We start from the raw sequence: 13,854 nt of genomic DNA, 5'->3' as shown, positions 1-13,854 counted from the left end.
GCCTCAAGTGATCCTCCTGCCTGGGTCTTCCAAAGTCTGAGATTATATGTGTGAGCCACTGTGCCCTATTTTTCATTCCATGCTGCGGAAAGGCTGGTGGACCACAGGTGCTTAGACATTCAGTTACCATAGCAACAAAAGACAGGAGGATGGGAAAAGCATCAAACGTTGACATGCTCTTCCTGTCTTCTTATGCAAAATTGAACTCCATTGCTGCTCTGGAAAGGGATACATGTGGCTTGGTGTGAAATGTGTTCCTGAGGGACAATCTGAGACATGCTGAACCAAAACATGGGGCAAGTGGCTTATGGAGTGCCTTCCCCCTCTCTGATTCTGAAAACCTCCAAAGAGCCCTTGGTGGTAGGCTTGGATAAAAGGAAGAATAAGTGAACAACAGAAGTAGGATTCAATGAGGTTAATATTCACAGTTGCTAGTCAGCAGGGTCACAACTGGTATTTTCTTAATTTCTGTTGTTTCATCTCTTCTTCCAAGGCCAATTTAAATCATCTCTTTCAGAGTTTCAATCTATTCTAGACTTTTTTTTAACCCTCAAGAAAACTAAACACATTTTTATTGTGTTCCTTCATTGTTCAAAAGGATACTCGCTGGGCTCGGTGGCTCAGCCTATAATCCCGCACCTTGGGAGGCCGAGGTGAGTGGATTGCCTGAGCCCGCAGGTTTGAGACCCGCCCGGGCAACTTGGCAAGATCTCATCTCTACAATAAATAAAAAATTAGCCGGGCACGGTAGCGCACGCCTGTAGTTCCGGCTACTCGGAAGGCTGAGGCGGAAGTATCGCCAGAGCCCAGTGGGTAGTGGCTGCGGTGGCCGGGAGCGGCCACTGCACTCCAGTCTGGGCGATGGAGTGAAACTCCAACTCAAAAAAAAAAAAAAAAAAAGGATAAAGCTCAATCTTGAATTAAGATAAATTTTAGTGTTTATTCCATTATAAAATACTTAATGGTTTACAAGCACCCCTTCTTCTCTCTCTCTTTATATAAATAAAATCAGGAAAAAGGCGTATGCAAGCATGTAAACATGCAAAACAAGCCAATGACATGTTTACAATCAACAAAGAAAGATGAGATTCTTTATAGGAGAAAAAAAAGAACACGTACCAAGTCTAGACCCTACTCTCATGACTGTGGGAAAGATACTGACCTGTGGATAAGAAACTTCAAAATGACAATTTTGACATTACAAATAGAAATTGTTTAAGAAATGTTTTTTTTTTTTCCAATTTGAGCAAGACCATGGAAACTAACTTCTTGGAAAAGATGTGATATAGGCATATTTACCATTGGCCTCCTCCAGAGACTGAACTCCCAGGCCTGTCCAGACATGTTCTTCAGATGGTTTGAGGACTCCTTGAAATGTGTGGCCATTAGCTTGATATATATATTTTTTACTGGAATGAACCCCATGTAATGAAATGTTTGGCCTTGAAGGTAATGTTCGTAGTAAGGTCCCTTTTTTAGTCCTTCATCCCCTAGAAATGTGTCTTCCACAACTGCCAGAAGGTTTTATCTTGTGATTCTTTAAGGATTATAAGGATAGTAATTTTGACCTATTTTTATAACTTTTTGAATGCATATGGAACAGGATTTTCCAGATTCCTGTTTAAGACACATCCTAAATAGTAACAGATTATCAGCATCATAACCAACAAAAATTTTACTAAGCTTTTTCTCACTAGTATAAACAGTCTGGTTGCAATATTGCTATCTTCCACATATTCTAGAATATTCTTCATTTTTCTTCACTTAGAGAACAATGTTAAATAAACAAACATTCACCCTGGAAATGGAGAAACAAGCTTTATTATAATGATTTGAGATTTTGTGCATGGTAAAGAGATACACATGAAGCTTGTTTCTCCTGTTTCAAGACAGAATTAATTTAAAGTTTTATTGTAGACTAAAGCATCCAAAATACTGTGGTACGTATGTAGCTACGAACATACAAACACTTTGATGCACAGCGTTCATTCTTTTCCTTAAATAGGCAGTCAACATATTGATTCATAAAATAACAATGACAAGAAAATATCAGTACCAATGTCAGAGAGCGTAAGACTTAGTGTTCTATACACAAAACGTATGAAATAGACCTATAAATATGGAATGTACAAAATCTACAAAGAAAAAGCAAAAAAAATCTCTTTCTACTTATACACAGGATTGAAAGATATAGAACTAAGAATGATATAAAGAATTCTATTACAAGAATACACTCCATTGATGACAGAACATTCCCATGTCATAAAGCAAAAGCATTGAGTTTAAGGCTGTGTTGCTTTCAAAAGTTAATGGAAGTGCTGTACATTCATTGTAACAACATAGCCAATTTAGTATTCTACCCTAGGATATTAATTAATAGCTTTCATACATTCCTCACAAACAGACCACACAATCACTGCCACACAATTCATCTTTAGAAAGTTTTTAAGATAGCATCATGATCTGTAGCTTACTGTCATTTAAAACAAAACCAAAAAATTATTAATTTATACCAAACAAATCTTTAATGGGCACTTAGTTTCCTTTATGGCAATACTAGATTCCTAGTTATCAAAAATATTAAAAATAATTGTAAAGTTTTAAACCCTGCAACATTTATAGAAAGCAACAGTATTATGACTTTCGGTTTCAAGCAAAATTATTCGATAACATTTGCATCAAATGCCTTCCATTTTCTCCTACCTGACAACGTCTTGTTTTTAAATTATCAAACTAAAAACACTCCTCTCTTTTCAGAAGGTGGTGGATAGAGAGGATACTACAGAATCCAAATGTATGAAAAGATTTTTCCCATTTGAAGTTATCCACAGATTACCTGATGTTTGCTGTTTGTTCCAATTAGCTCAGGAGGTATTACCAAAGCATTCATGTTAACCCTGCAGTGTTGAGGACCCACTTGCTAGTGTACTGCTATTCCAGTTAACTGCTTGTGGGGACATACCCTGTATATTTAGTAGTGGAAGCAAGTGTGTTCTAGTTGCATGGATCCGGAGTATCCGTTTGCCTCAAATCTAGTCAGAGTAAATTAAAAGAAGGAAACTTGGGGACTTGATTAGTTCTGGAGACTCAAGTTTCATCAAAATACTAAGTTCCATTAAAACACGGCAAACAGTCATAAAGGCCTTGCATTCATGTGTTTCTGGACTCTGGTCAAGTGACTCTGTGCCCCACCCCATGTCCAGCAAAGGGGGGGTCTATATTGGGAGGGAATGTGTCATCACTGACCTTGAAATCCTAACTGGCAATGTGTTGCCGTAAGTGCCCAGGGGAAATTTGAATGGGTCATTTTTCAGTGCTACTTATCATGAATGTATGACAGATTCTATACACTTAAAGAGAAATCAAACGATAATGGTAGCCCAGGAAAAAAGTCACTTATTTTAATATCCTTCTCAGTTTACCAGAAACCATTTTCCATAGAATGAGACAAAATTTCACTTAAATCTTATCTGTAGCTTATCAGCAGCACGTTCCCCCCAAAATATGCTCACCAAGAAAAACAGTAAATGGACAGAAGTATCCCAGTGTGAAATGTTATCTATACTTTAACATATTTTTTGAGAAAAACAGTGTTTCCTGGAGGGCCCATAGCATGTGTTTTAGTAGCCGATAGTGGAACAGGTCGGAATCAACTCCAGTATGTGCCAATATGTTAAAAAATTAGCTTTGTATTCAGTCTCCTATTGAGATATCTAGCCTGATATACGATATGATACTATGGCAGGTTAGATTATATGTTAATTTCTAAGTTAACAAATATGATTTAAATGTTGTGCGAAATAAAAACCTCTTTAAGTCATCCAGTTTTAAGATCTACAGCCTGTGACAGAGTCTAAATAGGAAGCCATTTTTACTTGTGAAAATAGGAAATTACAATTAACCACTTTTAAAAAGTTGTCTTTTAAAAATCCAGGGACTATGAAGAGTCTAGTCTATCTTTTATGCAGGATGTTAGTAAACGGTAAACTGAAATTCCCTCCCTAAGCTCCAAGGGGCAGGGATTTTTGTCTGTTTTGTCCATGTCTATATTCCCAGTGCCTAGAAGAGTATGTGGCACCTAGCAGATACTCAGAAATATGAATGTTTAAATTCAAAGATGTCATTCAGTGATGTTAAGAAAGTATCATTTAACAGTCTAAAAAGTTATTGAAGTTTATAACTTTATCACAGACAGACTCAAATATTTTTAAAACACTACCCTGCTAAAAAAATACTAAACCTAAATGAAAATCTTTTTGAAAAACCTTTTTTTCAGAGATTGATTTGGGCATAATAAATTTAATAGACAATTGGAAGTGGCTAGATTTCCCTTCTACGTTTTAAAAAGCCCTATATAAAGAATGACTGAATTACAAATTAATAAGCAATAAACATCACATTCATATAATCAAACATATGGGAAATGTTTTCTTATAATTCTAAGGTGCTTCCAGTGAAGAAGATCCCAAAGTCACTATCGAAAATGCCAGACATGACATCCTATTTGGTAGAACTGAGTAGAAAATTAAACTGTGGAAACAGACCACATCCTACTTTACAGTACTCATGATTGATTAACTACATTGTACTTCACATTTCTTAAAATGCATTAATATTTAGTTTAAGTTAAATGTAACTCAAGTTCAACTTTTCTTTTGACCTGTTTTTTTTTTTTTTTTGGAAGTACAGAAGGCCATTTTCTGACTAAAAGTCAGTCACCACCATCATTCCTGGAAAATGGCAAAAATGAAATCTGCTTTAGGGCTTGCTCCATGAGGACGGCTTTAAACTGCTTGGTAGAGGAATGTGCTGAAGAATGGCTGGACGAAGCTTCTGTCTTCTGGAGTGCTGCCTATTTCAATACACCAAAGACTCAGCTATATATATATTTATATATATATATATATAATACACTCTATCTTACCCTAATCATGTATACATAGTCCCTTGACACCTCTACTAGTCATTAAACAATGATAAATAACCATAACATGCCCTTACCTGGAATGCTTTCGAGATAACACAACTTTGGTAACACTTGCTTTCTACGGGGAAATCATTAATCAATCACATGCCTTTGGTTGACACCATCAGTCCTCCAAAGGGCTACTTATGGCTCTCTGTCCTAGGATACTGGTGTCCTACTACATGTGCTGACATTTTGCAGGAGGTAAAGCTTTCACTTTCATGAAGTGGAAGAGGAGAGATGTGTGTGAAAACACGGCACATACAACATGACTGACGTTTTCTTGATTACATTCCAGTGCATTAACCTGGAGTCAAAGGGGCAGTTTGTTTACCAAAAGGTAGCATTCCTTTTGTAATATGCTTTTCAAAGCCTTAGGAATTTCAGGTTTCCCTGAAGATGTACTTGTTTTTTGATACTAGGTGAGCAGGAGAGAGGAGGTAAAAGGAACACACAAAAAAGGATCTTTGTCTAACCAAGAAGGGTTGGAAAATTTGTATTGGTTCTTAAGTGCTGAACTCAACAGGCCTGCTAATCAGAGCTCGGATTTTGCAAGACAGCCTTACTTCTTCTAAAGTAATTTATATGCAGTTGTTGATAACCAAAAATATGTCACAAGAGTAACATCTACTGTAAAAGTGAGGTTAGAAGATCCCCTGGGTCTTGTGACCTAGGTTCAACAAAGTATATAACTACAACAGATTTTGTTTTGTTTTGTTTTTGGAAGCTCTGCGCAAAAGCTACCACTTATAGGATTAACAAATACCTTACGTATTCCATTTTTTTAAGTGTTTGATTTGCAAGATTAGTTTAACTACATAAGTCCTGTCCTTTCAGCCATAGTTCACGAATGTAAAATTTTGCAGTTTTTATAGATTCAGTAGAAGAGGGTTTTTTAAAACCCTAAATGTGAATTATGGAAATTGGATAAGCAGTTTTTAAGGAAATTGTTACATTCAGAAATAACCTTGGAAAGTTCATCAATGATTCCTTCTGGCATAAAAAGTCTAGTCATAATCTGGTCCCGCGTTGAGCAATCCATTCCAGTTTACAGTGCAAGACCTCTAATAAGGGGGTGTCCAGCTGCCCATTACTGTAAGTATCGATAGACCTTGAAACAGTGATTTCCAGAGTCTGCAACCACAACATGGCCATCTGAAGTTAGGGCCAGGCCTTGGGGGCCGTAGAGTGGGTCAGCAGATGTGTTAATATAGGACAAAAACGAGCCACTCCCATCAAAAACCTGTAAAGAAAGAGAAAGTCAGAATGTTATAGAAGTTACGGTAATATGCAGAATTTGAGTCAGAAAACCCTTGATGCTAGTTTTTAAATATAAAAGCATATAAGTAACCCTCTCAGTTTGTTTAGGTCGCTATCCTAGCTATAATCCTCCTCTCTCCCTCTAAGCCCAGTCACTAGAGTACAAAATGCCACTGGCTGCCAGATCTCACTCATATTCCTGCATTGGTTATAACAAATATTGTGTGGCAATGGCCCTGATGGTGCTTCAAAAAATGAATGACCTGTATTTTTCACGCTAAGCTTTCACATCTCCTTTTCTCCTCAATCATCAGGGGAAAAAATCTGCAACTAGACCATGGAAAAATATGCTATGAGGCAGCAGAAACTATTTTTTCCTTTTCAGACAAGAGTGAGTTGTAGGAGATCAGTGGGTCAACATGTACAGTCATCCCTTGGTATCCTGAGGAAATGGTTCCAGGACCTCCCATGGATACCAAAATCCTTGAATGCTTAAGTCTCTCATGCAAAATGGACTAGTATTTAAATATACCCTCCGCATACCCTTCTGAATACTTTAATTCATCTTTAGATTAATTAAAATACTCAATGTAAATGCTATGGAAATAGTGGTTATAAGGTACTATTTTAAAAATTGTTTTATTGTTGTATTATTACAAGTTCTGAAAATTAAGTTCAATAACTTGCCGCCATATGCTTACATTGGCAGCACTGTACAAACAACTTGGTAAGGTTTCATAACCATGGTATATCAGTGTCTCACAGCTGTGTTTGTGTCAATGTGTGGCGATGTCTTGCTGAGAGGCGTTCATTATTGTTGTTGGATGTTTTTGTGTGCCATCACGAGAATGTCAGAGTCTGAATTAGAGCAAAGAACAAACATTACATTTCTTGTTAAGTGTGGCGAAAGTGGAAGTGGAATCAGGGACATGTTCGTCCAAGTTTATGGGGATAATGCCATGAAGAAACGACAGTGTACAAATGGAGTAAATGTTTTTCTGAGGGGAGAGAAAGCATCACTGATGAAGAGAGGTCAGGACGGCCAGGAACAAGCAAAACTGATTAAAACATTGCTAACATTTGTCGAATTGTGCATCAAAACTGTTCAGCTGACTGTGAGAGTATAGCAGACCAAATAAACATTGATAGAGAAACAGTTCAGAAATTAACTGAAAATCCTGGCATGAGAAAGTTATATACAAAAATGCTCCTGAAGGAGCTCTTGCATCATGACAATGCACCAGCTCACACAGCACTGTCTGTGAGGGAGTTTTTAGCTAGCAAACAAATAACTGTATTGGAACATCCTCCCTACTCACCTGATCTGCACCCCACAACGAATTTTTTCTTTACCTGAAGATAGTGGAAATATTGAAAGGAAGACATTCTGATGACATTCAGGACATCAAGGGTAATATGATGACAACTCTGGTGGCCACTCCAGAAAAAATTGCTTTGACAGGTGGACTGGCACTGGCATCAGTGCATAGCTTCCCAAGGGGGAGTAATTCAAAGGTGACCATAGTGATATTCAGCAATGAGATGTGGAGCACTTTTTCTAGGGTGAGTTCACTAACTTAATTGTCAGACCTTGTGTTATTTTGTAATACTTGTGATCCACGGTTAACTGAATTGCAGATGTAGAACACAGGGATGCAGAGGACTGAATACACATTTGGATATAAAATAGTCTTCTTTTGGTCTGTCAGATTCTGCTCTGTTATTTCTTTTTGTTAACTTTTTATTTTGAAAGAATTGTAGGTCGATAGGAAGTTGTCAAGATAGCAGCGAGGTCCTGTGTACCCTTAATCCAGTGTTCCCCAATAGTTACATCATCTATAATTACAGTACCACCCAAAACCCAACTGACTAACTTTGGGGTGTGTATGTACAGTTGTATGTCATGCTACTACTCAGTCAACATATAGAGCTAGTCCATCAACAGAAGGATCTCCCTGATGCTACCAATTTAGTCACATCCACTCTCCTCCCCCACCATCTCTAACCCTGCCAATCACTAACCCACAAACCTATTTTCCTTCTCTACAATTTAGTCATTTTGAGAATATTACATAAACAAAACCATATAGTATGTGACCTTTTGAAAGTGACTTTTTTCACTCAGCCTAATACCCTTGAGTTGTTGACTGTATCATTAGTCTGTTCCTTATCATTACTATTTTTTGAGTCAGGGTCTCACTCTGTCACCCAGGCTGGAGTGCAGTGGCACAATCACAGCTCCTTGCAGTCTTGATCCTTCTGTTTCAGTCTCCCGAGTAGCTGGGACTACAGGCATGCACCACCACACCTGGCTAATTTTTTTTTTTTTTTTTGAGTAGGCATCTCACTGTGTCACCCAGGTTGGAGTACAGTGGCATGCTCATGGCCTCGACCTGCTGGGCTCAGGTGATCCTTACATCTCAGCCTCCCAAGCAGCTGGAACTACAGGCGTGCACCACCATGCCTGGCTAATTTTTGATTTATTATAGAGATAAGGTCTCACCAAGTTCTTCCGATTGATGTACAGGTTTAACACAAAATTCCAGCAGAGACAAGATTATTTTAAAATGTATATGATAAGGCAAGTAAGTAGAATAGCTAACATAGTCCTAGAAGTTCTAGTCAGCACAAAAGGTAGAAAGGGAATAGAAAGCTTTTCAACTGGAAAGGAAGAAATTAAAAGCTCTCCCTATTTGCAGATAACACAATAAATTCACATAGAAAATCTCAAAGATGCTCAAAAAACTTTCCTAAAACTAGTAATTGAGTTCAGCATGACTGCAGAATACAAGATTAACATACAAAAATCAATTGTATTTTTATACTAGCAATGAACACATGAAATGAAAATAAAAAATATAATACCATTTATAATCATTGAAAAAAATAACATATTTAGGTGTAATAACAAAACATGTCCAGTATCTGTATACTGAAAACTATAAAATAAATGCTGGTGAAAGAAATCAAAGAGCTAAATAAATGGAGAGATGACAGTGTACATGGATTGTAAGACTCAACAAAGATATCTTTGGACTGATATACAGGTTTAACACAAAATCTCAGAAGGATTTTTTGGAAGCAGAGACAAGATTATTTTTAAATTTATATGGTAAGGCAAGGAAGTAGAATAGCTAAAACAACGTTGGGGGAAAAAAAGAACAAAGTGAGAGGAATTGATCAAATTTTCCTTAAGTGTCTAGCCCTCTCTCCAGTCAAATTTCTGTCACAGGTGTTACTAAAATTGATTGTTTATTTATATTCATACTTAAGAGAAATGACTGTTACTTATATTTATACTTAAAGGAAATAATTTTCAGCTAGAGGTCAATAAAAATAATCATATAATGTTTTTGATCAATGGGTCCTCTTAAATTCTATCCTCAAACCCTTTGGGGCCTGCGAGATTGATCCATGTTTTAAAACTCTCTGATTTAGTGTGTCTCACTCTGGTAACATGTTGCCTTTTTTCTACTCCATCTTGCTTAGTTTGGTCCTTCTGGTGAGATTACCTATGGTCTTATGTCCCAACCAATGGAGAATGGAAAACATTTTAGATTGGAGGATAGCCAAGTATTCACTTTTAACAAATACCGACCACTCGTAGACACTAGCATTTCCATCTACCTGGATCCTGCTGTTTCCCCAGTCGGCCACAATGATGTTTCCATTTGCATCCACAGCTACACCTGTTGGAGCATTAAACTGCCCGTTTCCTTCTCCATTTGAGCCAAACTTCAACATGAATTCTCCTTCCTGATTAAACACCTGTGTGAAATATTTTTAAGTATTTTATTTTAAATTAAAATAGTTGAATTGACATTACACATTTTTAAAAAATTCTTAATTTTAAAGATGTGGGGTACAATTCAGGTTTAGGTATATAAATGTTCATTATATATGTGCCCTAACATTACGGATTTTAAAAATATCTATTTGAGCAGATTATACATAAGAAGACCCAGGATTTAAGACATTCTAAAAAAAGAAACCTAGAGCATATATTATTTGTGGTTCCCTAATTTACTGTATAAATCTGATTTATAATTTGCTAAATAACCACTTCTTTTTTTCTGGCTCATATTCAATTAAATATTTGTGTGAAAAATGTTTTTATTATAAATTATAAAATACTATACAAATATATGGCAGTATGAATAAGAAGAGTTACACTTTTCAACAATATTACTCTTTCTGTCTTTAAATAAATAGTCAAATTTCAAAAATTAGTACTGTATAATAATTCTATCAGCAAGGATGATCATTCAAAGTTAGATCAGAGAGTAAGAGTTTTGTTATGCCAGATGCTCAGGATTTATTGCCACATTATCAACATAACAAGAAAGAGTAGGCTGGACTTCATATTTATAACAGAAGAAACTCGTACGTTTGTGAACACCTGTGTCGTGTCAGCATGTGAGACGAAAAGGGCTCTTGTATTTACCTCAGAAGATATTTTTGTTAAAATAAAGAGTTTGTATGATTCTAGGTCCCTAATGAACAGACCCTTCTGAGAAGGAAAGCTGTTGGAAGTACAGGGTCAATAGAACTCTTAAGCAAATTCTCTAATAGCTGATATGATCAAGCAGTGGGGTGCTGTTGTGAATGAAACACTTCTTACTGAGTGTTACTAAATATGTATCAAATACAGATGATTGATTTTAAGATAAATTACATTTTAATGTGTTTAATGACACTATCGTATCTTGTCTTGATGATTCAGATGATACCTAATGGTTTTGAAATGTCTCCAGGACATTATTTTAAACTTCTATTATCATGACACTGAGATGCATAGAAATATTCATTAACAAATAAAAAAAGTATTATACACAAGGCACCTTGGGAGTAAGGGTTCCTCATCTGTAGAGCTGAAAAAGTTCACCATATTTGAGCACAGATCTAATTTGAGGATGATCTCAACAACTTTTAGAGTTTCCCATTGCCATCTCTGACCATGAAAGATGAAAATGACTATGGCTTTACATTAAGTACATTGGGAAAGTAGGACACTTGCATCTCAAAAGGCTAAACTCACTTTAAGATAAAGAAGATAAAAGAGCCATGACCACTCCCCTAAATTAACTACATATTTGCCAAGCAAGCAGGCTACCTCTGGTTCTTTAGAAAGGACACACACAAGAATAACCAGCTTTTACTAGGACACCATATTAAAAAAATTTTTTTCTGACCCTTTTTGTCCTATTTTACATAAAACATTCTAGTTTTAAAAACTAATAGGAGTTATATTTATGCTGGACACAATTCACCATTCTCTGGTCTTTCCCTTAAGTCTTACAAATAATTTTTTTGTTTATCTCTCAGAGTGAGTACGTTTTTCCTTGGCATAATCCGAATGGCTCAAGTGCTTCTGCTTCATTTCAGAATAATGGAGAACGCCAAATCTTATCTTACTTGTTTTGTGATGAAAAGAGAATCAATTCTGCAGACAGCTTAAGAACTTACTAGACTACCTGTTAGCACTGACCTATAGCTAACTTTTTGTGTTGTTTTTTTACACATTTATTGTTGCTACTATAACACAGTAGACAAGAAGTCCCAAATCTTTGCACACTGCTCAACTGAACTGACTTATAATTTCAAAAAGACCAAATTTAGAATGTGTGTGCATACTCATTTGAATACTGAAACAAATGTTTCCTAATACTAGTTACAGAAACTTGTTTTGCTTTGTTATTCTGGCAGTAAAGATATCTGAAGGAACAAAAGACATTGCCCCTCTCTTTTCTGAAAAGAAAATTTTAAAATTTATTGCTATAATTAGCTTATTATTACATTTACTATTGTAGATAGAATACTACTACTACTACTACACGATCCAGGATACCAATATTGAGTTCTATTCACTTACAACTTCAAAACCTGTAAACCCTTTAAAAATGTGATATGAAGTAATGATGAGGATGTCTCTATCCTCAGAAATGCTTTATTTGTACAAGTTACTGAGTCTTGCTATTTTTATGTATTTTATTATTTCACAAAATGAGCTAGTCATACAAATAACCCAGAAGTACTTCTGAAATGAGCTCCAGTAGTAAAATTGGTTTTATTGTCACTTCAGAAAAAATATAAAATGAAAGTTACTACAAGTTTGCCTCTTTTTAAAAAAATTCATTTGTTCAACATAGTTGGAGATTAGCTATCAGGCCGGGCTCGGTGGCTCTGCCTGTAATCCCAGCACTTTGAGAGGCCCAAGCTCGTGGGTTCAGGACCCACCCGGGCAACTTGGTGAGACCTCATCTCTACAATAAATCAAAAATTAGCTGGACATGGCAGCGCGTGCCTGTAGTTCCGGCTACTTGGAAGGCTGAGGCGGAAGGATCGCCGGAGCCCAGCAGGTTGAGGCTGCGGTGGCCGGGAGTATGCCACTGCACTCCAGTCTGGGCGACAGAGTGAGACTCCAACTCAAAAAACAAAACAAAACAAAACAAAACAAAAAACAACAAAATAAAAGAGATTAGCTATCAATTATAAGAATTCGTCACAAAAACTTCAATCTAGGTTTTCTTTAAGCAAAATATTACCCTAAAATACCTTATATAAATACATGTCAAATACATAAATATCTCAGTAATCAATATCTGGTTATTTAATATATAAAAATGTAACTGAAATAGCTAACTTTTTAATGCAATAGAGAGGTGACCTGAATCCAGAATTACTGCTAACTACCCCGCATTATATGAGAAACAACAGCTCAAGTATTCAAAAAAATTATATGGCAGTAGCAATCAAGTTTTATATATATATTTATATATATATATAAAACTTGCTTTAAAGACTATACTGTAAAAAGCAAAGCTGTAAAAAATATTTCCGTTTATGTTTCTGCCTCTGAATATGCTTTTATCTGAATAATGTTTAAGTAATTAAATGTCATTTTAGGTGGGAAAAATAGAAAATAGGAGAAATTTATCATTCTTGAGATAAAAGTTATATATATATATATATATATATATCCTAGATGATTATTCTTTCCTGATGTCAAAATTCTGTTCATGTCAAATACCACCTGCATTTAGTTTTCCCTGATAGTTTTAATGATGCATTTCAGCTACTTACACATTTTTTAATGCTTTCTACAGTGTCAGCCAGGGCTGGTAAGCAGGAGCTGTCCCATATACCAATGTCACTTGACTCCTACAGGCTGCCTGCACTGGACAGGAAGGGCCCTGAGGACGCAGTTATGCTTGGTAGAAAAGAGCAACTCGATTAATTACCACTGTCTTCCAGTGGGGGGCGGGCAGAATCCACGCCATGTATTTGCAGGCCTTGGCACAGTTAGGGTCTGTGTGGGTTTTCACTTGCTGCATGCCCCATAGGGAAGAGAGATTCCTCTATAGAGTGAGAGAGGGCAGGAAGTCTGAGAACAGCTTGTGATCCTTTTACTCCGGACTGCAGCTCCCTGGAAGGACAGCCCCAAGTCCAGGTCCTGCTGCCTCTCTGGTCTCTATCTCCATCTTCTTCCCTCCACGGGGATCAGCTTTCCTGCTGTCCTATTTCTTTTACCAAGACACCCCCTCACAAAGTAATGTCTTCAGGGAATGAACTCACGCACACTGGGGTTGTGTGTGTGCGTGGGGGGGGTACCGCTATTACCAGGCTAG

General features: G+C 36.6%; 1 protein-coding gene across 5 annotated transcripts in view; it reads right to left on the bottom strand.

Annotated features, from left to right (window-relative positions):
• Window positions 1–1,802: 1,802 nt before the first annotated feature.
• Window positions 1,803–13,854, bottom strand: part of TRIM2 (tripartite motif containing 2) — an 88,658-nt gene continuing 76,606 nt past the window's right edge. For all 5 annotated transcript variants that reach the window (XM_008071902.2, XM_008071901.2, XM_021719516.1 and 2 more), the window contains 2 exons: window positions 9,854–9,994; window positions 1,803–6,209 (listed from right to left, as the gene is read on the bottom strand). In XM_008071902.2, the coding sequence (XP_008070093.1) occupies window positions 6,057–6,209; window positions 9,854–9,994 (294 nt within the window). In that variant the 3' untranslated portion in view covers window positions 1,803–6,056. The remainder of the gene's footprint in view (window positions 6,210–9,853; window positions 9,995–13,854) is intronic.

The sequence above is a fragment of the Carlito syrichta genome, unplaced genomic scaffold (genome assembly GCF_000164805.1).
Source record: "Carlito syrichta isolate Samal-C Ts95f unplaced genomic scaffold, Tarsius_syrichta-2.0.1 Scaffold314788, whole genome shotgun sequence".
Classification (NCBI taxonomy): domain Eukaryota; kingdom Metazoa; phylum Chordata; class Mammalia; order Primates; family Tarsiidae; genus Carlito; species Carlito syrichta.
The sequence above is the reverse complement of the archived record's forward strand: the minus strand, read 5'-3'. Positions and strand labels throughout refer to the sequence as shown.